Genomic DNA, 26,855 nt, shown 5'->3' with positions numbered 1-26,855 from the left:
TTGAGGAAATAATCCAAACCTAGTTGTGCCTAGTTAGGACATAACGTTAGCTAGCTAGCTAACGGTACTGTACTGTAGCTCATACAACGCCGACGGTCAAACCCGGCTTTCTAATATTTACGTTCATTAACTATAGTAACGTTATGGAAGATATTCACAGAAAACCATCATTGTCTTCGTTATTCATTATTAGTATGTTATATTATTATAATAAATTATTTCGAGACATATTCAGAGCCAAACATTAACCCAACGTAACCTTTTTAACTGTTGTCGCATCCAAACTTGTCACTATCGTTTTCAGTTGTAATTGCGAAGTTCCCGGAAGAAGTCCAGCAACAACGGAGGTTCCTCGATGAACCCACCTTCTAACAAGTTCTTTGAAGAACCTTTTGGGGCTGTTTTTCATTGACCAAGAACCCTACGGTTCTTAGGTGGATCTGAGAACAACTCCAGAGACCACGGCAAAATCAAGCCTCCCAGGAATTATAGACCTTCCGCTGCTTTCTAAAATATCATCCCCCTCTCAATACCACCCCGTGATCTTCTATGATGGGCAGTGAAGGAACGGAACCCCAAGATAACGTTATAATAAAGCTTATTATCCACATGCCAATCATCTGATTAAGCATATTTATATATGAGGAACTATAGATCTCTGTGAGGAACTATAGATCTCTGTGAGGAACTATAGATCTCTGTGAGGAACTATAGATCTCTAGGAGGAACTATAGATCTCTAGGAGGAACTATAGATCTCTAGGAGGAACTATAGATCTCTAGGAGGAACTATAGATCTCTGTTACTATCCAAACATCAGATTATGACTCAGTCACACAACTCTCATACCACAGTCACACAACTCTCATACCACAGTCACACAACTCTCATATCACAGTCACACAATGCTATTCCCAAACATACCTAATCAATTAGTTGTTTTTCAACAATATTTTAACCTGCAGGAATATCTTCACATTTCTATCTCATGGTTAGTTCCTAGGATAATGTAACTCATACATGTACATATTTCAATACTTCTAAAATGGGGTCCAGGTTTAAAACAATTACAGGTTTAAAACAATTACAGGTGCACCGTACTATCATAAATGGTCTGTGTGGTTTCCCTGAGATCCCAAGTTTGAGGGATCCCTCATGCACCCTTTACCCAGGTCGTCAGGAGCGGTCACCAAGTCAAGATTCACATTCCCATCGCCAAATGTGGTGGTTAATTTCTTTAATATCAAATGAGGAGACAAACTTATGACACAAGTCAGAGTTATACTTAAAATCAATCTTTATTCACTTATAAGGGAGCAGGTCAAAAAAAACGTACACATATAAAGTGAATCAATTGAGTGCTCTACGATAAATGATGGCTGGTCGACGAATCACCCCCAGATGATTCGTTGAGAGCCACGATACAAAAGTACAAAGGTCTTTTACAGCCAAGACACACCCCTTTTAACCTACATGACCAACAACAGATGTATAGAACGGGTCACAAGGTTAAGATTTGTATGAAAGATACTTATAAATTCTCAGCAGAGACTATCTGCTGTAAAAACAGTACTCTGTGTAGAGACCAGGGTCTGGCCCTGGGGTCATCTCTCCCTGGTACCATATAGAACAGAAACATTAACTCATGCTCTGGAATGCAGTCTCTTTAGGTTTTATCATCCAAAAGACATTGTAAATCTCCTGTCAGTGTTTTCTCCCAGAGGCCCATCCTCAGTAGAACACACAGACACAATAGTTCTAAGAACCCTCTATTCTGTTGCATAAAACAACCATTTGATGCAATAAAAGTATTATAACATAATGTTGCAATTTTGCTCTCAGTGTCCACTGAAAGTTGACTAGTAACAACAACTGGGACCTAAAAGACACCCATCATGAGACCCACTAAATCTGCCCAAGAAGAGGCAAACAAAAGAAAAACCCACACCAAACTTAAAGACAGGAAGCAAACCAAAAAGGTGGAGCAACTAAAGGTGTTGACTCTCCACATGTATCAAGACAACTGGAGCACTGGGCCAGACACTCTTAAATAGAACCTGGACCAGCTCAGGTGAAACACCTTCCCACTAACGAGATGGACAAGCCAGCACAGGTGTAACACATACTGACTAACGAGGTGACACCAATCAGTGCGTCCTACGTGCTAACGAGCTGTACGGGCTAACGAGCTATACCTGCTAACGAGCTAGACGCGCTAACGAGCTAAAATCCAAACCTCAAAACATAAATGGAAAAACCAAAGACTGTAACACCTTACGAGAATGCTCACCACCAACAGAAAACAACTTTTATTTCACATTATAATCAACTACAATGCTTCACCTTCACCAATATAAACATGGTGTCTACTGGATGTCAACAATTAAAAACAAGAAAAAACTGTTTTTTTCCCCCCTTCTAGAACTCTCGAACGAGCCCAAACAACACATGTCCAAAACGGAAAAACGTGCAGTCAAGATAAGATCCATGACAACTCACAGGCTAAACGCAAAACACAAAACAGCCCACCTTGAGAAAATCAGAAACCAAGATGTCCTCACCATGGACACTCACCATGGACTGCAATATCCATAGTAACTTTCCACACCTCACTGCAGAGCTTCTCTCTCTTTTCAGGGTTCACTAGATAGGCATGTTGTTGGATCAGGCCCAGTCCAAAATGTCATGCTCTAGTACATTTGGTTTGGCACATCTGAGAATGAACCCTGATATTCTAAAAGCAGGGCAACAATGTCAATATAATTGTACCAAAAATGTCAGTTGGTTGCATTAAAAATAATCATTACTAAATGTTACATGAAATGTAAATATGAAATATTTGGTTGCATAGTCTACTTTCAACAGCTTTTCAATGACATGTTGCTAGACGGGATATCCCCAATGTCAAAACACAGTTTTAATGGGTCCAAATCAATAACCAATATGCAGAAACAGTTTGTGATAAATTGAAAACCTAAACATAAAATGTGCAATATACACAAACATCAGCCATAATAATCATATTACTTGGATTTTTTTTAAACAAGCACCTTTATAAAACTGCACAAGTAGCAATAAATCACTGATATCGATTAGGGGGGAAATCAGGTTGAACGTGATGTTGAAACTAACACAACTAAAAAAACACATGGAAATGGGAGATATATTTTACCTCACTGGTTAGAGGACAACCTGCAGAAGACAGTCAGCTACATTTTGGAGTGATGCATTTCAATTTAGGGGTCGCTAAACAAAGGAACACAACACTTATTTGTCATAACTCATAGATATCATGTTGAAATCAATTGTGCGAGAGGAGGGAGATGAGGTTGCACCTCCTGTTAAAACTAACAGCTCAAAAACCACACAGAATCTGGGAATAATGTGTACATCACTGGTTAAAGGACAACTTGTAGAAAACAGCTAGCTACATTTTGAAGTGGTGCATTTTGATTCCAGTGGGTCACCAACATGGTAAGTGTAACACAGCTCTTTTTGTGTTAGTCACTTTTAGTTAAATCACATAAATAGTAACTCTTCCATTTCAGAGCCTGGATTTTCCCCCTGAGGCTAATATCCATATCATGCTGAAATAAATAGAACAGGGGACAAACGTTTAGGGTTCTACATTGTGACATCATTAAAATACTCCTTCTACAATGTTAAAACATTCTACATTGTGACATCATTAAAATACTCCTTCTACAATGTTTAAACATTCTACATTGTGACATCATTAAAATACTCCTACTACAATGTTTAAACATTCTACATTGTGACATCATTAAAATACTCCTACTACAATGTTAAAACATTCTACATTGTGACATCATTAATATACACCTACTACAATGTTAAAACATTCTACATTGTGACATCATTAAAATACTCCTACTACAATGTTAAAACATTCTACATTGTGACATCATTAAAATACTCCTACTACAATGTTAAAACATTCTACATTGTGACATCATTAAAATACTCCTACTACAATGTTAAAACATTCTACATTGTGACATCATTAAAATACTCCTACTACAATGTTTAAACATTCTACATTGTGACATCATTAAAATACTCCTACTACAATGTTAAAACATTCTACATTGTGACATTAATTCATTGATATCATGAAATAACTCCATCTATGTATTTTCTGATATTTGATCAGAGATCTTTTATCAGATTATCTCTGGTCACAGCTATAAGGTTTCTCTCCTGTGTGTGTTCTCTGGTGTTGAGTCAGAGAGCCAGAATCAGCAAAACTCTTCCCACATTGATCACAGCTATAAGATTTCTCTCCTGTGTGTATTCTCTGGTGCACTGTCAGATGTCCAGATTGACCAAAACTCTTCCCACATTGATCACAGCTATAAGGGTTCTCTCCTGTGTGTATTCTCTGGTGTTGAGTCAGAGTGATAGATGCAGCAAACCTCTTCCCACATTGACCACAGCAATAAGGTTTCTCTCCTGTGTGTGTTCTCTGGTGTAGAGTCAGAGTGCTAGATGTAGTAAAACTCTTCCCACATTGATCACAGCTATAAGGTTTCTCTCCTGTGTGTATTCTCTGGTGCACTGTCAGCTGTCCAGATTGACCAAAACTCTTTCCACATTGACCACAGCTATAAGATTTCTCTCCTGTGTGTGTTCTCTGGTGTTGAGTCAGAGTGCTAGATGCAGCAAACCTCTTCCCACATTGACCACAGCTATAAGGTTTCTCTCCTGTGTGTGTTCTCTGGTGTGATACCAGATGGCGAGATTGACCAAAACTCTTCCCACATTGACCACAGCTATAAGGTTTCTCTCCTGTGTGTATTCTCTTGTGTACTGTCAGACTGCTAGATGAGCTATAACCCTTCCCACATTGAGTACAGGTAAAAGGATTCTCTGATGAATTTTAATGCCTGCTGAGGAGGTGAATCTCTTCCCACACTCAGAGTAGCAGTTAGATTTCTTCCCTGTGGATCTCTGCAGGTGTTTCTTGAGGTGTTGTGATCTGGAGAGACTCTTCTCTGCCTCTTCAGCATCATGAGGTTGTTGAGGCTCCCCAGAGGATCCACGATAGTCACGTCTCTCTCCTGTGTGAACAACAAAGTCAGACAGATGGTTAAAGGCCCACAACAGCGGTAATCCACTGTAAAAGGTGATGCCAACAGCGGAGCCATGATGTTGGACAACAATTGACGTCTGTAATGAATGTTAAAATTATTTGATATTTGCCTTAAAATGAGCAAGAAAAGTTATATTTTGTCTTGTTTTCACATTAGTAGTGACATCGATGATTGTAGGCTAGAAATAAGTTATTCATGTTGTTGAAACTCTAAGCAGTGTGCCAGACGACGTCTGGTCTCCAATATAGGCCCCTTTCTGTGTTTAATAAAATTGCGACACGAGGGCAATTTGATTGCAGAAACACCTCCCTGCTAATGAGGAAATCACTAGTTATGGATGTAGTATATCTGGTAATGAGGAAACCACTAGTTATGGATGTAGTATATCTGGTAATGAGGAAACCACTAGTTACGGATGTAGTATATCTGGTAATGAGGAAACCACTAGTTATGGATGTAGTATATCTGGTAATGAGGAAACCACTAGTTATGGATGTAGTATATCTGGTAATGAGGAAACCACTAGTTATGGATGTAGTATATCTGGTAATGAGGAAACCACTAGTTATGGATGTAGTATATCTGGTAATGAGGAAACCACTAGTTATGGATGTAGTATATCTGCTAATGAGGAAACCACTAGTTATGGATGTAGTATATCTGGTAATGAAGAAACCACTAGTTATGGATGTAGTATATCTGGTAATGAGGAAACCACTAGTTACGGATGTAGTATATCTGCCTGGAGCAAAAATGGTGAGCAAAGATTTTAGTTTTTCACAATGTATTCTGAATGTGAATGGGGGAGACTCAGGGGAGTAACCTCCATTTCCAGGTTGATGATGAGTTCATTTCACACTACTTTGAATTATAATTGTAAGACTCATTTGAATCTCCTGCTTAATATGTTTGTGTTATTGTCGCAAATCAACTGCTTTATACTTAAAAAAACACTTCAACCAGTAAAATGCTCTTTGGCTTTTCCATCAGCCTGACAATGAGGGTTTGTACACTCTTTGCCAAATTGGCCCATAACTTCACCTAACAACAATCATACCTATGTAATGAACGAAGAAGCACTTTGGTTGTTGTTGCATGACACACATAGTGTCCTCTAGGACCCATAACAATAACATAGACCTACTGTAGGACCCATAACAACAACATAGACCTACTGTAGGACCCATAACTTCACCTAAAAACATAGACCTACTGTAGGACCCATAACTTCACCTATTAACAACATAGACCTACTGTAGGACCCATAACTTCACCTAACAACAACATAGACCTACTGTAGGACCCATAACTTCACCTAACAACATAGACCTACTGTAGGACCCATAACTTCACCTAACAACATAGACCTACTGTAGGACCCATAACTTCACCTAACAACATAGACCTACTGTAGGACCCATAACTTCACCTAACAACATATACCTACTGTAGGACCCATAACTTCACCTAACAACATATACCTACTGTAGGACCCATAACTTCACCTAACAATAACATAGACCTACTGTAGGACCCATAACTTCACCTAACAATAACATAGACCTACTGTAGGACCCATAACTTCACCTAACAACATATACCTACTGTAGGACCCATAACTTCACCTAACAACAACATAGACCTACTGTAGGACCCATAGCTTCACCTAACAACATAGACCTACTGTAGGACCCATAACATCACCTAACAATAACATAGACCTACCGTAGGACCCATAACTTCACCTAACAATAACATAGACCTACTGTAGGACCCATAACTTCACCTAATAACAACATAGACCTACTGTAGGACCCATAACTTCACCTAACAATAACATAGACCTACTGTAGGACCCATAACTTCACCTAACAACAACATAGACCTACTGTAGGACCCATAACTTCACCTAACAATAACATAGACCTACTGTAGGACCCATAACTTCACCTAACAATAACATAGACCTACTGTAGGACCCATAACTTCACCTAACAATAACATAGACCTACTGTAGGACCCATAACTTCACCTAACAATAACATAGACCTACTGTAGGACCCATCATTTATTTTTTTATTTTTTTATTTCACCTTTATTTAACCAGGTAGGCTAGTTGAGAACAAGTTCTCATTTGCAACTGCGACCTGGCCAAGATAAAGCATAGCAATTCGACCCATACAACAACACAGAGTTACACATGGAATAAACAAAACATACAGTCAATAATACAGTAGAACAAAAGAAAACAAAAAGTCTATATACAGTGAGTGCAAATGAGGTAAGTTAAGACAATAAATAGACCATGGTAGTCAAATAATTACAATAAAGCAATTAAACACTGGAATGGTAGATGTGCAGAAGATTAATGTGCAAGTAGAGATACTGGGGTGCAAAGGAGCAAGATAAATAAATAAATACAGTATGGGGATGAGGTAGGTAGATAGATGGGCTGTTTACAGATGGGCTATGTACAGGTGCAGTGATCTGTGAGCTGCTCTGACAGCTGGTGCTTAAAGCTAGTGAGGGAGATATGAGTCTCCAGCTTCAGAGATTTTTGCAGTTCGTTCAAGTCATTGGCAGCAGAGAACTGTAAGGAAAGACGACCAAAGGAGGAATTGGCTTTGGGGGTGACCAGTGAGATATACCTGCTGGAGCGCGTGCTACGAGTGGGTGCTGCTATGGTGACCAGTGAGCTGAGATAAGACGGGGCTTTACCTAGCAGAGACTTGTAGATGACCTGTAGCCAGTGGGTTTGGCAACGAGTATTAAGCGAAGGCCAGCCAACGAGAGCGTACAGGTCGCAGTGGTGGGTAGTATATGGGGCTTTGGTGACAAAACGGATGGCACTGTGATAGACTGCATCCAGTTTGTTGAGTAGAGTGTTGGAGGCTATTTTATAGATGACATCGCCGAAGTCGAGGATCGGTAGGATGGTCAGTTTTACGAGGGTGTGTTTGGCAGCGTGAGTGAAGGATGCTTTGTTGCGATATAGGACGCCGATTCTAGATTTAATTTTGGATTGGAGATGCTTAATGTGAGTCTGGAAGGAGAGTTTACAGTCTAACCAGACACCCAGGTATTTGTAGTTGTTCACGTATTCTAAGTCAGAGCCGTCCAGAGTAGTGATGCTGGATGGGCGGGCAGGTGCAGGCAGCGATCGGTTGAATAGCATGCATTTAGTTTTACTTGCGTTTTTTTTTTACATAGATGGCAATAAAAGTTACTTTTAGATTTGTATAATTTTCATTTAGATAGAATGTAGATTAATCACAGGCAATGATTTTGAGATACTATTATAAATGAAATGAAACTGTTCCAGTAAAATGTACATATGAAAATCACAACTGGCACACAGATTGGTAGAAATGGTCAGATAACTTGCCACTCAGCTGATGTAAGAAGGGCTATATAAATACATTTGATTTGATGATGGAATATTTGATTATTTTGACTGCCAGAGCTTGTCTACCTCTGAAAATAACATACAGTCCTTGGACCTTGAGGAGTAACGGGGGCAGCAATCAGCAGTAGAAACAATATCAAAGCGTACTCCCTGCCCGTTTCAGTAAAAAGCTGAGGGATGGGGCTGGAGAAATGTAACCATCCATGATATCAGCATTATAGTTTTAACCATGTTTTGAGGATATACAGTGTTTGTTAATATTTCCTGACAAACATTGGAGTAAAAAAATACTTATATTTTGGGTTCTGATGGGGTACGACAGTTGAACTAAGCTCATGAGGCATTTATAAGTGATTTCTTCAAGAAACAGATGGGTACATATCATTAATGTATAAGTCCCCAAATGGATGTAACAACTGCTGATTGCCCCTTTAAGAGAACATCTTGGGCTAATCTAATAGGAGATATTGAGGACTACAGTATTTCAGGCATTGTCATTGGATGCATTTGATCAATTGTTAACGTTTTGTTGATGGTCCACTCTTGATGTTCTACACGTTACAGTGAAGCTTCAGCCATTCCTACAGAACAACATTAAAGTGTAGAACCCCTTTACTGCAGAGACGGTTCTTACTGGTGTTAAACAGATCTCCAACCTCCTCTTCTTCCTCCAATGTGACAGTCATCTCCCCCTCCTCCTCTTTCACTCCAAAAACTGCATCCTCCTCTTTCTCTTCCTCCTCTTCTTTTACTGTAACATCCTCCTCCTCTTTCACTCTGAACGCGTCTTCCTCTTCTTTCACTGAAACGTCTTTCTCTTCTTCTTTCACTGTAACAGCCTCACGCTCTACTTGTTTTTGTATTGTAACAGCCTCCTCTTCCTCCTCCTCCTCCTCTTTCACTAGAGCTTCTTTCTCCGTCCAGCAGACCTCCGCTTCTTTAGCAGGAGGAGAGTAACTTAGTGAACTCATGGTCGGGGATGTTAGCTAGCTGGCATTAGCGACTAGCTTAGTTCTAAGCTAACTTAGCAAACCAGCTAGCTGACAAACAACGTAAATATATCATTAAATGGGCCAACAAGTACATACGACAGAAGTGTGTTTAATACACAGCGACTAATATACACCAAAACAGTGTAAAGAGCGTGAATGTTGTAGCTATGTTTGCTAGAAAGCTACCGAGGTGTCTGACTAGCTGTTGTTGTTGAAGGAGCGTCCCGTCCACTAGATTATACGTCACACTGGCAGCATCGCCTGAACCTAAAAGACGCACATCGCCATCTGCTGACTGGACTGGGCAACGCAGTTGAGGAACCAAACGTTTATTTTTCATTTATTTCATAAACGTTAAATATTATACTAAGTCGTTCAAAGAGAAGCATGTGTTGATTGATTCGTTTTTAATGAGTGAGAATTTAAAACAAACTTTACACCCACTACATATTTGCATTGAACCATACTTCTGACATGGATCATTTTGACCCCAGAGGCATATCTTTTATCATAGCCAAAATGTAGTTTATTCAATTCTTAATGACTTTGTCAATCAACTTGTTCTTAATAAATCTAAATCATGGTTTAGTGTTTCTATATCAATATGGACTTTTAACAAATTCAAATCCTTTGGAGTCATTTTGACTCCAGCCAAAAGCATCTTTGATAAATAGGACGTTTATTTCAAATCAAAATCACATTTTATTGGTCACATACACGTGTTTAGCAGATATTATTGTGGGTGTAGTGAAATGCTTGTGTTTCTAGCTGCGACAGTGCAGTAATATCTAACAAGTAATATCTAACAATTTCACAACATAGACCCAATACACACAAATCTAAGTATTTGAATCTAGGTTTCTCTGTAGACATGATCCATCCCACCAGAGGGTGGAGGGGCACCTGTATCAGTGGTTTTGACCAGATAGACACCTGCAGACACACAGTATAGTGCCTCCCATGTACTCTCCTAAGATTGGACTCTTCTATACCACGTATCACATGACTGTGTACAAAACTGCAAGGGGTATACAGTGCATTCATTAAGTATTCAGACCCCTTCACTTTTTAAACATTTAGTTACATTACAGCCTTATTCTAAAGTTGAATAATTTCATAATTGAATAATCAATACCCCATAATGCCATCACAATAACCCATAATGAGAAAACAAAATCATTTTTAAAAAACATTTTCCCAAATGTATTTACTTAAGTATTCAGACCCTTTGCTATGAGACTCGAAATTGAGCTCAGATGCATCCTGATTCAATTGATCTTCCTTGAAATGTTTCTACAACTTGATTGGAGTCCACTTGTGGTAAATTCAATTGATTAGACATGATTAGGAAAGGCACACAACTGTCTATATAAGATCCCACAGTTTACAGTGCATGTCAGAACAAAAACCGAGCCATGAGGTCAAAGGAATTGTCCATATTGCTCTGAGACAGGATTGTGTCGAGGCACAGATCTGGGAAAGGGTACCAAAAAATGTCTTCAGCATTGAAGGTCCCCAAGAACACAGTGGCCTCCATCATTCTTATATGGAAGAAGTTTGGAACCACCAAGATTCTTCCTAGAGCTGGCCGCCTGGCCAAACTGAGCAATCTGGGGAGAAGGGCCTTGGTCAAGGAGGTGACCAAGAACCCGATGTTCACTCCAGAGTTCCTCTGTGGAGATGGGAGAACCTTCCAGAAGGACAACCATCTCTGCAGCACTCCAGCAAACAGGCCTTAATGTAGCAATGATTAAATTGTCAAAATGTATTTCAATGGACAATTCAGTGACCTGTTCTGTGAAAGGTGTTGGCTAGAGATGACATGCAGGAGCTTGCAGGGATTTGTAGTCTTGCATGTCGTCTACTTTGATGCTAATTAGATTTTTCGAATCCGAGAGAAAAGAGACACAAATATATTGATACAAGTATTTGTAATGGATCCCCATTAGTTCCTGCCAAGGCAGCAGCTACTCTTCCTGGGGTTTATAATGGATCTTCATTAGTTCCTGCCAAGTAAGGTCGGGGAGCATGCCAGCCTGCCTGAACCGCCCCTGAACTAACAGGTATAAATGATGGGTTATGAACTAACAGGTATAAATGATGGGTTATGAACTAACAGGTATAAATGATGGGTTATGAACTAACAGGTATAAATGATGGGTTATGAATTAACAGGTATAAATGATGGGTTATGAACTAACAGGTATAAATGATGGGTTATGAACTAACAGGTATAAATGATGGGTTATGAACTAACAGGTATAAATGATGGGTTATGAACTAACAGGTATAAATGATGGGTTATGAACTAACAGGTATAAATGATGGGTTATGAACTAAAAGGTATAAATGATGGGTTATGAACTAACAGGTATAAATGATGGGTTATGAACTAACAGGTATAAATGATGGGTTATGAACTAACAGGTATAAATGATGGGTTATGAACTAACAGGTATAAATGATGGGTTATGAACTAACAGGTATAAATGATGGGTTATGAACTAACAGGTATAAATGATGGGTTATGAACTAACAGGTATAAATGATGGGATATGAATTAACAGGTATAAATGATGGGTTATGAACTAACAGGTATAAATGATGGGTTATGAATTAACAGGTATAAATGATGGGTTATGAACTAACAGGTATAAATGATGGGTTATGAACTAACAGGTATAAATGATGGGTTATGAACTAACAGGTATAAATGATGGGTTATGAATTAACAGGTATAAATGATGGGTTATGAATTAACAGGTATAAATGATGGGTTATGAATTAACAGGCATAAATGATGGGTTATGAATTAACAGGCATAAATGATGGGTTATGAATTAACAGGCATAAATGATGGGTTATGAATTAACAGGCATAAATGATGGGTTATGAATTAACAGGTATAAATGATGGGTTATGAATTAACAGGTATAAATGATGGGTTATGAACTAACAGGTATAAATGATGGGTTATGAACTAACAGGTATAAATGATGGGTTATGAACTAACAGGTATAAATGATGGGTTATGAACTAACAGGTATAAATGATGGGTTATGAACTAACAGGTATAAATGATGGGTTATGAATTAACAGGTATAAATGATGGGTTATGAATTAACAGGTATAAATGATGGGTTATGAACTAACAGGTATAAATGATGGGTTATGAACTAACAGGTATAAATGATGGGTTATGAACTAACAGGTATAAATGATGGGATATGAATTAACAGGTATAAATTATGGGTTATGAATTAACAGGTATAAATGATGGGTTATAAATGATGGGTTATGAATTAACAGGTATAAATGATGGGTTATGAATTAACAGGTATAAATGATGGGTTATGAATTAACACATCCCCTGCGAGCCCAGGCATTTCAATACATTCAGGATTTCTTACGGTCCATGTGCAATGTATATGGTTATCTCTGTCTCTTTCTCCATCTCTTCTTTAACAAGCAGCCATGTTGTTGTCATTCCACTAGGGACCTGTTTTCAGCATTTTAAGTCTGCAGTCAATAACCGGTACACTGGAAATATCCCTCAACACCCTTTACACATGTACTGTACTGGGATTATCCCTCTACACCCTTTACACATGTACTGCACTGGGATTATCCCTCTACACCCTTTACACATGTACTGCACTGGGATTATCCCTCTACACCCTTTACACATGTACTGTACTGGAATTATCCCTCTACACCCTTTACACATGTACTGCACTGGGATTATCCCTCTACACCCTTTACACATGTACTGCACTGGAAATATCCTTCTACACATGTACTGTACAGGAATTATCACATTGGCTGGCAGAAACATTTATTGGGCCATCAAAGCTGTCTCAGTGAGAGACTAGTTGATTATGGACTAACAGTCTAACAGTCTGAAGGTCACAACTCACGTTATTCTGGTTAAACAGAGAGAGACCAGTTGATTAAGGAGTGGGGATTTTTTGACAATTATGAAATAATATGTCATGTTTTACACGTACCTCAGCCAGCATTGTGAATGGTTAGGAAATAATATGTCATGTTTTACGAGTACCTCAGCCAGCATTGTGAATGGTTAGGAAATAATATGTCATGTTTTACTAGTACCTCAGCCAGCATTGTGAATGGTGTCTGATGCAGTGACATACTAGACCATGGCAGTAAATCTAATACTTAGGTGTTTTTAGGCATGAAAGGTCTGGGGTGGTTCTGTGGTTATAAGTTACATCTCTGGCCATGCTGGCAGGGTCTGAATCAAACCCAATGTCCAGTAGGATTGATCTGTTTGATCCATTTGTTTGTTTCAGTTTCCAGTTGTAGAATCCTTTAACATATTGTTGATTTCAACATTTTTCATTTTCTATAAATGCACTGGGTTGGTTGAAAAGTCATACTAAACTTACATACCAGCACTATATTGACATAGTATAAATTCAGTATATCTTCCACTGTTTTTCATACTAAGATGGACCAAGATACGTGATGCTTTTGCACATATTTGTTCATTAGTTTTGCAAAAGTCTGTTGATTGTCAGTCATTGGGTTCATTAGTTTTATATGTTCAAATCAAGCTTTATTTATACAGCATATTTCAGACATGGATGAAACACAATGGCTTCACAGGGAAAAGAAAACAAAAAAACAATGAAAATAAACAGCAATATTTACCATAAACATAAGAGGATAAAAAAAATGAAGAATAACAACTGAAAGACTAATGAGCATTCTAAGGAAAATTAATTGATTACAATATTAACAATTGGATGTTATATTCAACCATAACGAGATGGACAAGCCAGCACAGGTGTAACACATTGACTAACTGAGGTGACACCAATCAGTGCGTCCTACGTGCTAACGAGCTGTACGTGCTAACGAGCTGTACGTGCTAACGAGCTGTACGTGCTAACGGGCTAGACGTGCTAACGAGCTAGATGTGCTAACGTCCAACCTCAAAACATAAATGGAAAAACCAAAGCATGTAACACCTTCCCCCTTAAGACAACAAATATGTCCTATATTTTTGATGGACAAGTTTGCTCACCACCAACAGAAAACAACTTACATTTCATATTAAAATCAACAAAAATGCTTCCCTTCTACAATATAAAAATGGTGTCTACTGGCTGTCAACAATTAAAAACACGCATTTCTAAATAATAATATACAATAGTATTATTTTTTTCTCCTTTTTCTTTCTATAGAATCCTAAAACTCACTAGATTCTAGAACTCTCATCTTCCTAAAACTCACTAGATTCTAGAACTCTCGTCACCTTGGAACGAGCCCAAACAAAACTCATCTCCAATACGGAAAAACGTGCAGTCAAAATAAATTGTGATCCATGGCAACGCACTGGCTAAACGCAAAACACAAAACTTTTTAACTGCCCACCCTTGAGACAATCAGAAACCAAGTTGTCCTCACCACAGACATGTCTGATTTCAAGAGGAAACTCCTGCAAACATCCATAGTAACTTTCCACCTCACTGCAGAGCTTCTCTCTCTTTTCAGGGTTCACTAGATAGGCATGTTGTTGGATCGGGGCCCAGTCCCCAATGTCATGTTCTAGTACACTTGGGTTGGCACATCTGAGAATTAACCCTGATATTCTAAAAGCAGGGCAACAGTGATGCATTTACATTTAGGGGTCGCTGAACAAAGGAACACAACACTTATTTGTCATCACTCATCGATATCATGTTGAAATCAATTGTGCGAGAGGAGGGAGATGAGGTTGCACGTCCTGTTAAAACTAACAGCTCAAAAACCACATGGAATATGGGAATAATGTGTACATCACTGGTTAGAGGACAATTTGTAGAAAACAGTTAGCTACATTTTGAAGTGTTGCATTGTGATTCCAGTGGGTCACCAACATGGTAAGTGTAACAGAACTCTTTTTTTGTTAGTCACTTTTTGTTAAATCACATAAATAGTAACTCTTCCATTTCAGAGCCTGGATTTTTCCCCCTGAGGCTAAAATCAATTGAACAACAAACGTTTAGGGTTCTACATTCTGACGTTATTAAAATACTCCTACTACAATGTTAAAACATTCTACATTGTGACATTATTTCACTGATATCATGAAACAACTCCTTCATGTAGTTTCTGATGTTTGATCAGAGATCTTTTATCAGAGTATCTCTTCCCACACTGATCACAGCTATAAGGTTTCTGTCCTGTGTGTGTTCTCTGGTGTTTAGTTAGACAGCTAGATGTAGTAAAACTCTTCCCACACTGATCACAGCTATAAGGTTTCTCTCCTGTGTGTGCCCTCTGGTGTGCCGTCAGACAGCCAAACGTACTAAAACTCTTTACACATTGATCACAGACATAAGGTTTCTCTCCTGTGTGTGTCCGCTGGTGTACTATCAGGCTGTTTAGCCGAGTAAAACTCTTCCCACATTGATTACAGCTATATGGTTTCTCTCCTGTGTGTGTTCTCTTGTGTATAGTTAGATAGCTAGATGTCGTAAAACTTTTCCCACATTGATTACAGCCATAAGGTTTCTCTCCTGTGTGTGTCCGCTGGTGTACTATCAGGCTGTTTAGCTGAGTAAAACCCTTCCCACATTGATCACAGCCAAAAGGTTTCTCTCCAGTGTGTATCCTCTGGTGTGATTTCAGAGTTTGTAGCCGAATAAAACTCTTCCCACATTGATCACAGCCATAAGATTTCTCTCCAGTGTGAATTCTTTGATGTATTTTAAGGCCTAGTGAAGAGTTGAATATTTTCCCACAGTCAGAGCAGCAGTGAGATTTCTCTCCTGTGTGAACTCGCTGGTGTTTCTTGAGGAGTTCTGATCTGGAGAGACTCTTCTCTGCCTCGTCAGCATCATGATGTTGTTGAGGATCCCCAGGATCCCTATAGTCCCGTCTCTCTCCTGTGAGAACAAAGTCAGGCAGATGGTTAAAGGTCCACAACAGCAGAAATCCACTGTTTATTTGAGGTAAAAGGTGATGCCCAGAGCGTACCCATGAAGTTGTACAACAATTGACGTCTGTTAAAATATTTGACAATTAAGACAGTCAACTTAGCAACAATCATATTTTGTCTTGTTTTCACACTAGTAGTAACTAGAAAAGTTTTTAAAGTTGTTGAAACCCTAAGCAGTGTGCCAGATGACTTTTGGTCTCCAATATTGGCCCCTTTCTGTGTTTGCTAAAATTGCGACACAAGGTCAATGCGCACACAAAAATGATTGCAGAAACACTTCCCTGCTAATGAGGAAACCACTAGTTATGGATGTAGTATATCTGGTAATGAGGAAACCACTAGTTATGGATGTAGTATATCTGGTAATGAGGAAACCACTAGTTATGGATGTAGTGTATCTGGTAATGAGGAAACCACTAGTTATGGATGTAGTGTATCTGGTAATGAGGAAACCACTAGTTATGGATGTAGTATATCTGCTAATGAGGAAACCACTAGTTATGGATGTAGTATATCTGGTAATGAGGAAACCACTAGTTATGGATGTAGTATATCTGGTAATGAAGAAACCACTAGTTATGGATGTAGTATATCTGGTCATGAGGAAACCACTAGTTATGGATGTAGTATATCTGGTCATGAGGAAACCACTAGTTATGGATGTAGTATATCTGGTAATGAGGAAACCACTAGTTATGGATGTAGTATATCTGGTAATGAGGAAACCACTAGTTATGGATGTAGTATATCTGTATGGAGCAAAAAATGGTGAGCGAAGATTTGAATTTTTCACAATGTATTCTAAATATTACCGCGCAAGATCAGGAGTGCTACTCAAGGAAACTCACATTAAGCTCTGTGTCTATTCACTAATTCACCATCGTGGGGGGAAATGCAGGGTTCTCATAGGCTGACAGCAAAATCTGCGTCCATTTCCAGGTTGCTTATGAGTGCATTTCACATTACTATTGGATTATAATTGTAAGGCTCGCTTGAATCTCCTGCTTAATATAATGTTTGTGTTATTGTCGCATATCAACTGATTTATACTTTTAAAAAACACTTCAACCAGTAAAATGCTCTATGGCTAGCTTTGCCATCAGCCTGACAATGAGGGTTTGTACACTAAGTGTTTAACAAATTGGCCCATAACTTCACCAAACAATAACATAGACCTACTGTAGGACCCATAACTTCACCTAACAATACCATAGACCTACTGTAGGACCCATAACTTCAACTAACAACAACATTAGAGGTCGACTGATTAATCGGAATGGCCGATTTATTAGGGCCGATTTCAAGTTTTCATAACAATCGTTAATCTGTATTTTTGGCCTCCGATTTGCCGATAAAAATAAATAATTGTACACCTTTATTTAACTAGGCAAGTCAGATTAAGAACACATTCTTATTTTCAATGACGGCCTAGGAACGGGGATTAACTGCCTTGTTCAGGGAGGATTCGGGGATTCGTTTTTGCAACCTTCTGGTTACTAGTCCAACGCTCTAACCACCTGCCATACATTGCACTCCACGAGGAGCCTGCATGGCAGGCTGACTACCTGTTACGCGAGGGCAGCAAGAAGCCAAGGTAAGTTGCAAGCTAGCATTAAACTTATCTTATAAAAACCTAGCAATCTTAACATAATCACTAGTTAACTACACATGGTTGATGATATTACTAGTTTATCTAACGTGTCCTGCGTTGCATATAATCGATGCGGTGCCTGTTAATTTCTCATCGAATCACAGCCTACTTCGACAAACGGGTGATGATTTAACAAGCGCATTTGGGAAAAAAGCACTGTCGTTGCACCAATGTACCTAACCATAAACATCAATGCCTTTCTTTAAAATCAATACACAAGTATATATTTTTAAACCTGCATATTTAGTTAATATTGCCTGCTAACATGAAATTGTGTCACTGCTCTTGCGTTCATTGCCTGGCTCGTTGCGAACTAATTTGCCAGAATTTTACATAATTATGACATACCATTGAAGGTTGTGCAATGTAACAGGAATATTTAGACTTAGGGATGCCACCCGTTAGATAAAATACGGACCGGTTCCGTATTTCACTTAAATAATATTTTTTTTGTTTTCGTGATGAAAGTTTCCGGCTTCGACCATATTAATGACCTAAGGCTCGTATTTCTGTGTGTTTATTATATTATAATTAAGTCTATGATTTGATAGAGCAGTCTGACTGAGCGGGGGTAGGCACCAGCATGCTCGTAAGCATTCATTCAAACAGCACTTTTGTGCGTTTTGCCAGTAGCTCATTGCAATGCATTGCGCTGTTTATGACTTCAAGCCTGTCAACTCCCAAGATTAGGCTGGTGTAACCGATGTGAAATGGCTAGCTGGTTAGCGGGGTGCGCGCTAATAGCTTTTCAAACGTCACTCGCTCTGAGACTTGGAGTAGTTGTTCCCCTTGCTCTACATGGGTAACGCTGCTTCGAGGGTGGCTGTTGTCGATGTGTTCCTGGATGGAGCCCAGGTAGGAGCGAGGAGAGGGACGGAAGCTATACTGTTACACTGGCAATACTAAAGTGCCTATAAGAACATCCAATAGTTAAAGGTATATGAAATACAAATCGTATAGAGAGAAATAGTCCTATAATTCCTATAATAACTACAACCTAAAACTTCTTACCTGGGAATATTGAAGACTCATGTTAAAAGGAACCACCAGCTTTCATATGTTCCCATGTTCTGAGCAAGGCACTATTAAACGTTAGCTTTCTTACATGGCACATATTGCACTTTCACTTTCTTCTCCAACACTTTGTTTTTGCATTATTTAAACCAAATTGAACATGTTTCATTATTTATTTGAGGCTAAATTGATTTTATTTAAGTATTATATTAAGTTAAAATAAGTGTTCATTCAGTATTGTTGTAATTGTCATTATTACAAATAAAGAAACATTTGTTTTTTTAAATTCGGCCGATTAATCGGTATCGGCCTGTGTTGGCCCCCCAATAATCGGTATCGGCGTTGAAAAATCATAATCGGTCGACCTCTAAACAACATAGACCTACAGTGGGAGAAAAAACTATTTGATCCCCTGCTGATTTTGTACGTTTGCCCACTGACAAAGAAGTGATCCGTCTATAATTTTAATAGTAGGTTTATTTGAACAGTGAGAGACAGAATAACAACAACAAAAATCCAGAAAAACGCATGTCAAAAATATTATAAAATGATTTGCATTTTAATGAGGGAAATAAGTATTTGACCCCTCTGCAAAACATGACTTAGTACTTGGTGGCAAAACCCTTGTTGGCAATCACAGAGGTCAGACGTTTCTTGTAGTTGTCCACCAGGTTTGCACACATCTCAGGAGTGATTTTGTCCCACTCCTCTTTGCAGATCTTCTCCAAGTCATTAAGGTTTCGAGGCTGACGTTTGGCAACTCGAACCTTCAGCTTCCTCCACAGATTTTCTATGGGATTAAGGTCTTGAGACTGGCTAGGCCACTCCAGGACCTTAATGTGCTTCTTCTTGGGCCACTCCTTTGTTGCCTTGGCCGTGTGTTTTGGGTCATTGTCATGCTGGAATACCCATCCACGACCCATTTTCAATGCCCTGGCTGAGGGAAGGAAGTTTTCACCCAAGATTTGACGGTACATGGCCCCGTCCATTGTCCCTTTGATGCGGTGAAGTTGTCCTGTCCCCTTAGCAGAAAAACACCCCCAAAGCATAATGTTTCCACCTCCATGTTTGACGGAGGAGATGGTGTTCTTGGGGTCATAGGCAGCATTCCTCCTCCTCCAAACACGGTGAGTTGAGTTGATGTCAAAGAGCTCCATTTTGGTCTCATCTGACCACAACATTTTCACCCAGTTGTCCTCTGAGTCATTCAGATGTTCATTGGCAGACTTCAGACGGGCATGTATATGTGCTTTCTTGAGCAGGGGGACCTTGCGGGCACTGCAGGATTTCAGTCCTTCACCGCGTAGTGTGTTACCAATTGTTTTCTTGGTCCCAGCTGCCTTGAGATCATTGACAAGATCCTCCCGTGTAGTTCTGGGCTGATTCCTCACCGTTCTCATGATCATTGCAACTCCACGAGGTGAGATCTTGCATGGAGCCCCAGGCCGAGCAAAATTGACAGTTCTTTTGTGTTTCTTCCATTTGCGAATAATCGCACCAAGCTGCTTGGCGATAGTCTTGTAGCCCATTCCAGCCGTGTGTAGGTCTACAATCTTGTCCCTGACATCCTTGGAGAGCTCTTTGGTCTTGGCCATGGTGGAGAGTTTGGAATCTGATTGATTGATTGCTTCTGTGGACAGGTGTCTTTTATACAAGTAACAAGCAGAGATTAGGAGCACTCCCTTTAAGAGTGTGCTCCTAATCTCAGACACCTGGGAGCCAGAAATCTTTCTGATTGAGAGGGGGTCAAATACTTATTTCCCTCATTAAAATCCAAATCAATTTATAACATTTTTGACATGCGTTTTTCAGGATTTTTTTGTTGTTATTCTGTCTCTCACTGTTCAAATAAACCTACCATTAAAATTATAGACTGATCCTTTCTTTGTCAGTGGGCAAATGTACAAAATCAAAAGGGGATCAAATACTTTTTTCCCCCACTGTAGGACTATAAATCATGTAATATTTCAGGTGAAACATGGACATTAAAATGTCTTTGTCATGACATTTCATAACCTGATCACCAGATCATTTTGTGAATAATCCCACTAGGCTACTCTTTAATGTGTTGTCATTCTAAATGTCCTGAACAAAGGAAAATAGCTCTGTGTGTTGTACAATAGCCTATCCATCAAGGAACAATTCTCTACACATTATGAGCTAAGTATCTCTGTGTCCAAACAGACTAACGAGACCCTACTGTAAATCAATCAGACAATAACGCATTATAAAAATCAATTTGTTAGGGGTGTTGGATCCAATGTGGAGTACAGTATAACTGTCTTTACCAGAGTAATGAATGAAGAAGCACTTTGGTTGTTGTTGCATGTCGTCATGTTTGTCATGTGACTGTCATTCAGAAAATGATTTCCTGGATCAGCTGATGATAGTTGAACATGTGACTGTAACTAAACAGCTAAAGTATTATGTATTATGTGTAATTATTGAAGAACCACATTAATGACAGTATCCATTTGGGAGTTGTCAATAAAGTTAAGGTCACTCTTGGTTAGAACCATTGGATTAGCAAACTCTGAAATGATTTAGGATTTCTGTGCCCATGAAAACTGTTTTTCCAGCGTAACATAAGGAGACACTAAATGTTACGTAGGTAGAGAGCATTTCAGAGATCTGAATACAAACAACTGGCCTAACAGGACAATAACCTAAACCACAAGGCCAAATCTACACTGGAGGAGCTTACCAAGATGACATTGAATGTTCCTGAGTGGCCTAGTTACAGTTTGGACTTAAATCGTCTTTAAAATCTATAGCAAGACTTGAAAATGGCTTTCTAGCAATGATCAACAACCAACTTGACAGAACAGGAAGGATTTTAAAAAGAATAATGAATATTCACATTAAGATCAGTCTCCTATTGGATGACATCACGACTTCCCATCAAGCCAACTCCTTGAAGGCCTTACTATGACATCACTCACTCCTTCTAGTTTGCAGTTGTTAAAAAAACACTATTTTGCTCAAAACATTTATTTGTTTCCCATTAGTGTGTTTATACTTTACTGTATTTATATCACTTTTCAACAGGAAAAGTGAACAATTCATACAGTACAAAAACATATGAGTGTAGAATGCCCTTTTAAAAATCACACATTAGTTCAACATCTGCAGAGTTTGTGTCCCTGTTTTATTAGATAGTACTCACTGTATTTACTGGTGTTAATCAGATCAATGTCCCTGTTTTATAAGATAGTACTCACTGTATTTACTGGTGTTAATCAGATCAATGTCCCTGTTTTATAAGATAGTACTCACTGTATTTACTAATGTTAATCAGATCTCCAGTCTTCTCTTCTTCGTCCTCCTCTAATGTGACAGTAATCTCCCCCTCTTCATCCTTCATTCCAAAAACGTCTTCATCTTCTTTCACTTCATCCTCCACTCCAAAAACTGCGTCTTCCTCCTCGTCTTTCACTCTGAAAGCGTCTTCCTCGTCTTTCACTGTAACGTCTTTCTCTTCTTCTTTCACTGTAACAGCCTCACCTTCTACTTGTCTTTGTAATGTAAAATCCTCCTCTTCCTCTTTCACGACAACGTTCTGCCACAGTCCCTCTTTCTCCGTCCAGCAGACCTCTTCTTTAGCAGGAGGAGAGTAACTTAGTGAGCGCATGGTCGGGGATGTTAGCTAGCTAGGCTAATGCTAACTTAACCAGCCAGAGAGTTGACTTACAACGTAAATATGAAATTAAATGGGGTAGCTAGTTGTTTCCACATAAGTATGTTTGAATCATAGTGGCAATTAAACCACGAAATTGTCTAAAGAACTTGAATGTTCCGACTTTGTCAGCTAGCGAGCTACCGAGGTGGCTGCAGTTGTTGAAGAAGCGTTCCGTCCACTAGATTATACGTCACACTAGAAACATCGCCTGAAAGACACATATCGCCATCTGCTGTCTGGAGGGAGGAAACGCAGTTGAGGAGGGAAAACTATTTTTATTCTTCATTGAATTATAATATTATAAAGCAGTTTAGGGAAACGTTTTTTTCTCTCCATTAAATATGAATATTATATCAACACGTACAAAGAGCAACAAGTGTTGTTTGATTAGTTCATTTTTTTATGAGAATTTAAAACAAACTCTACATCTACTCCACATCTGTATTTCTGACTCAGTCAAATAACTAGATATCAAAATAAGCACCTAGTTATTGGTATCCTTGATAAAGATGAGCAAAAATTACTGTATAAAATAAATAAATAAACTTTACCCTCTACCAGGATATTTTAGCCCAAAACCTGGTTACCTCTCTGCTAGGAGGCTGAAACTTGGCCATAAGTGGATCTTCCAGCAAGACACATCAACATCCACAAAGAAATGGTTATTTGGGCACAAAATCCACATTTTCTATGGCTATCTCAGTCTTCGGACTTGAACTCCATTGAAAACCTGTGGTTTGAATTTAACAGGGCAGTCCATAAGCGCAGACTAAATAAATCAAGGACATGGAGATATTCTGTATGGAGGAAGGGTCTAAGATCCCACCCAATGTGTTTTCTAATCTCATAAAACATTTCAGTGTCGTTATTCTCCCAAGGGGAAGGTGCTGGAGTATTGAAAACATGGGTGGCAATAATTCAGACCCCTACATTTTGAGAATTACATGTTAAACTAAATCTATTTCTCTGAGCTATTGTATTAGTATAAAATAAAATCATTTCCCTGTATTTTTTACACAATATAGCTCAGAATTTGATTTTTTTTTTATAGAGTCGTTTTCGCTCATCTTTATCAAGGGTGTCAACAATTTTGTGCCCCACTGTACCTCCATACTGCTGCTACATGGTGTAACAATACATAATGTAGATGTCTATAATGAACAGACTAGGACTATACTGCTCCTATATGGTGTAACAATACATCATGTAGATGTATATAATGAACAGACTAGGTCTATACTGCTCCTACATGGTGTAACAATACATCATGTAGATGTATATAATGAACAGACTAGGTCTATACTGATCCTACATGGTGTAACAATACATCATGTATATGTATATAATGAACAGACTAGGTCTATACTGCTGCTACATGGTGTAACAATACATCATGTAGATGTATATGTAACCGATGTGAAATGGCCTGTTAGTTAGCGGTGGTGCGCGCTAATAGCGTTTCAATCGGTGACGTCACTCGCTCTGAGACTTGAAGTAGCGTTGCCCCTTGCGTTGCAAGGGCCGCGGCTTTTGTGGCGCGATGGGTAACGATGCTTCGTGGGGTGTCAGTTGTTGATGTGTGCAAGGGTCCCTGGTTCGAGCCCAGGTTGGGGCGAAGAGAGGGACGGAACCTACACTGTTACATATATAATGAACAGACTAGGTCTATACTGCTCCTACATGGACTAACAATACATCATGTAGATGTATATAATGAACAGACTAGGTCTATACTGCTCCTACATGGTGTAACAATACATCATGTAGATGTATATAATGAACAGACTAGGTCTATACTGCTCCTACATGGTGTAACAATACATCATGTAGATGTATATAATGAACAGACTAGGTCTATACTGCTCCTACATGGTGTAACAATACATCATGTAGATGTATATAATGAACAGACTAGGTCTATACTGCTCCTACATGGTGTAACAATACATCATGTGGGGCTTTAAGGCGATGTTAGTGTGACGTATAATGTAGTGGACGGAACGCTTCTTTCAACAGCAGCAACAGGGGATTTGTAGATCAGTCAGTCTGCAGTCGCCTGCACTGTCGAACAAGCCCAATACCAAACCAATCAGGTGGTTGTTTGATGAAATGAAGCTTCAGACGCCATTGATGACGTGCTGCTGATAAAGTGATACAGGCATCGGTACACTGCTTTGAAGTTTACTGCTTATCGATTTGGACGCAGGCCTCGTCGCTCCGGTATCAAAAGTAACATCCCTACTGACAACAAGGCAGCAGAGTCTACCGTGCTAATGCGTTCCCACTAGATAACACAACCACACAGTATATGAAAGCATGAGGTGTGGCTGACGTTTACAAGCTGGAGCTAGATACCGAGCTAGGGGGAGGCGCTGGAAGATGGCGGCGAGTGTAGACGAGATTTCAGCTTGCTCCGAGTAACCTTAACTTTTATCCCTCTCAAACTTACTTAAATGTAACGGAACTTGGCTTATAGTAAACATAATTTGATTCATAACTTTGAGAAATGGAAGGAAAAAATGTACGAAAGAGCAAAGGGAGGAGAAGGCAGTTGCTAGCTGAGCACTCATACGTTGGAGAAAAACCGCCACCTGACTCCTCAGGAGAAGAAATGGAGGATTCTGGACATTCGGTTGATTCTGACAATGCAGTCAATAGTCCTGCACCCAAAAAGACACAGAAAGAATTGTCTTTGCGCGAATTACAGGTCAACATAATCGATGCTGTAAACGAAAGAGCCGACGGTCTGGAGAAAATGATACGCGAAAACACATCAAAAATAGTTGACCTCGAGACCTCTCTGAATCATGCATACAAGAGTATCGAAGAGCTTAAACTTGCAAACACTGCTACGTCTGAGAAATGCATTGCTCAGGAGAAGACCATCGCAGACATGCAAGAGCGCTTATCGGAAGCAGAGCGATACCGGAGAAGGTGGGGGCTACGGCTTTACGGTGTCCCCGAGAACCAGGATGAGAATGTGAAGCGCTTAGTAAGAGACATCTGTAACCGTGTGGCACCGGACTTTCCCGATGGATATATGGATATGGCTGTGGATGTCGCTCATCGTATTGGGAAGAAACAAGATGCCATCGTCAGCCGATCGATCATCATCCAGTTTGCTTTTCGCACAGCGAGAGATGCAGTTTGGAAGAAAGCAAAGGAAAGCGCCTTTCTGAAAGAAAGAAAACTTAGATTCGGTGAGGACTTGACTGCAGCAGACAAGGCAGCAAAGGCAAAATTGTGGCCTCTCGTACAACAGGCCCGAAATCAAGGAAACTGTGGATACTACAGGGGAATCAGAGCTTTTTTCGCCAACGGTAAAGAAATACGACCGGGGTGATTTGATTTGTTCTGTCGGTAGGTTTACAAGGTAGTTCCTTCCCCACTGCAAACTGAACGTTCTACTTTTGAAACATGGTGTTACTATTTTACAAGTTAAGAATTCTGTTAATACATATATGAAGCAACTTTTTATAGAGAGGGTAAAGTTGAGATTGCATAGGATTTTTCTTTCTATTCTATAGATATGGACTTGAAGTTTATGTCAATCAATGCCAGGGGGATACGTAACATGTTGAAGAGAAAAGCTTTTTTTTTGTTTTGTAAGGACTGCAACGCAGATCTTGCATTCGTTCAAGAAACACATTCATGCAAAGAGGACTATAATTATTGGAAAAATCAGTGGGGCAGTGACATTTTTTTGGCCCACGGGACAAATCATTCAGCTGGGGTTGCAATTTTAGCACACAATTTCAAAGGGAAATTTTTGTTTACTCAAATGGACTCCAATGGACATTGGCTAGTAGCGGTCATCAACCACATGGACAGATTATTTGTGTTGTGTAATGTATATGGATACTGTTCTAGTCCTCCAAATAACTTACTTCTAGAGGAAATTGAAGAAATTCTTAAAAATCTTCTGAGAAAATATCCATCCAGTCAGATAATAGTTGGTGGAGATTTTAATATGGTTTATTCTAATGAGACTGATAGATTGCCTCATAGGCCTAACATTGGTGTGAACAAGTTGGTGAATTTCTGCCAAAGC

General features: G+C 39.2%; 2 protein-coding genes across 2 annotated transcripts; both read right to left on the bottom strand.

Annotated features, from left to right (window-relative positions):
- Positions 1-1,340: 1,340 nt before the first annotated feature.
- Positions 1,341-10,659, bottom strand: LOC145867223 (uncharacterized). Its single transcript, XM_082971297.1, has 2 exons — positions 10,647-10,659; positions 1,341-4,889 (listed from the first exon to the last, which is right to left on the bottom strand). Exons 1-2 carry the CDS (start codon positions 10,657-10,659, stop codon positions 4,189-4,191), a joined length of 714 nt encoding a protein of 237 aa, XP_082827423.1. The 3' UTR covers positions 1,341-4,188.
- Positions 10,660-14,068: 3,409 nt separating this feature from the next.
- LOC145867246 (uncharacterized) lies at positions 14,069-22,967 on the bottom strand. Its single transcript, XM_082971318.1, has 2 exons — positions 22,402-22,967; positions 14,069-16,407 (listed from the first exon to the last, which is right to left on the bottom strand). The coding sequence occupies exons 1-2, from the start codon at positions 22,754-22,756 to the stop codon at positions 15,605-15,607; spliced, it is 1,158 nt and encodes a 385-aa protein (XP_082827444.1). The 5' UTR covers positions 22,757-22,967; the 3' UTR covers positions 14,069-15,604.
- Positions 22,968-26,855: the final 3,888 nt, after the last annotated feature.

Source organism: Salmo salar, unplaced genomic scaffold, assembly GCF_965601325.2.
Source record: "Salmo salar unplaced genomic scaffold, fSalSal1 ptg000257l, whole genome shotgun sequence".
Taxonomy (NCBI): domain Eukaryota; kingdom Metazoa; phylum Chordata; class Actinopteri; order Salmoniformes; family Salmonidae; genus Salmo; species Salmo salar.
Note: the sequence above shows the minus strand (reverse complement) of the source record. Positions and strands in the feature narration are given on the sequence as shown.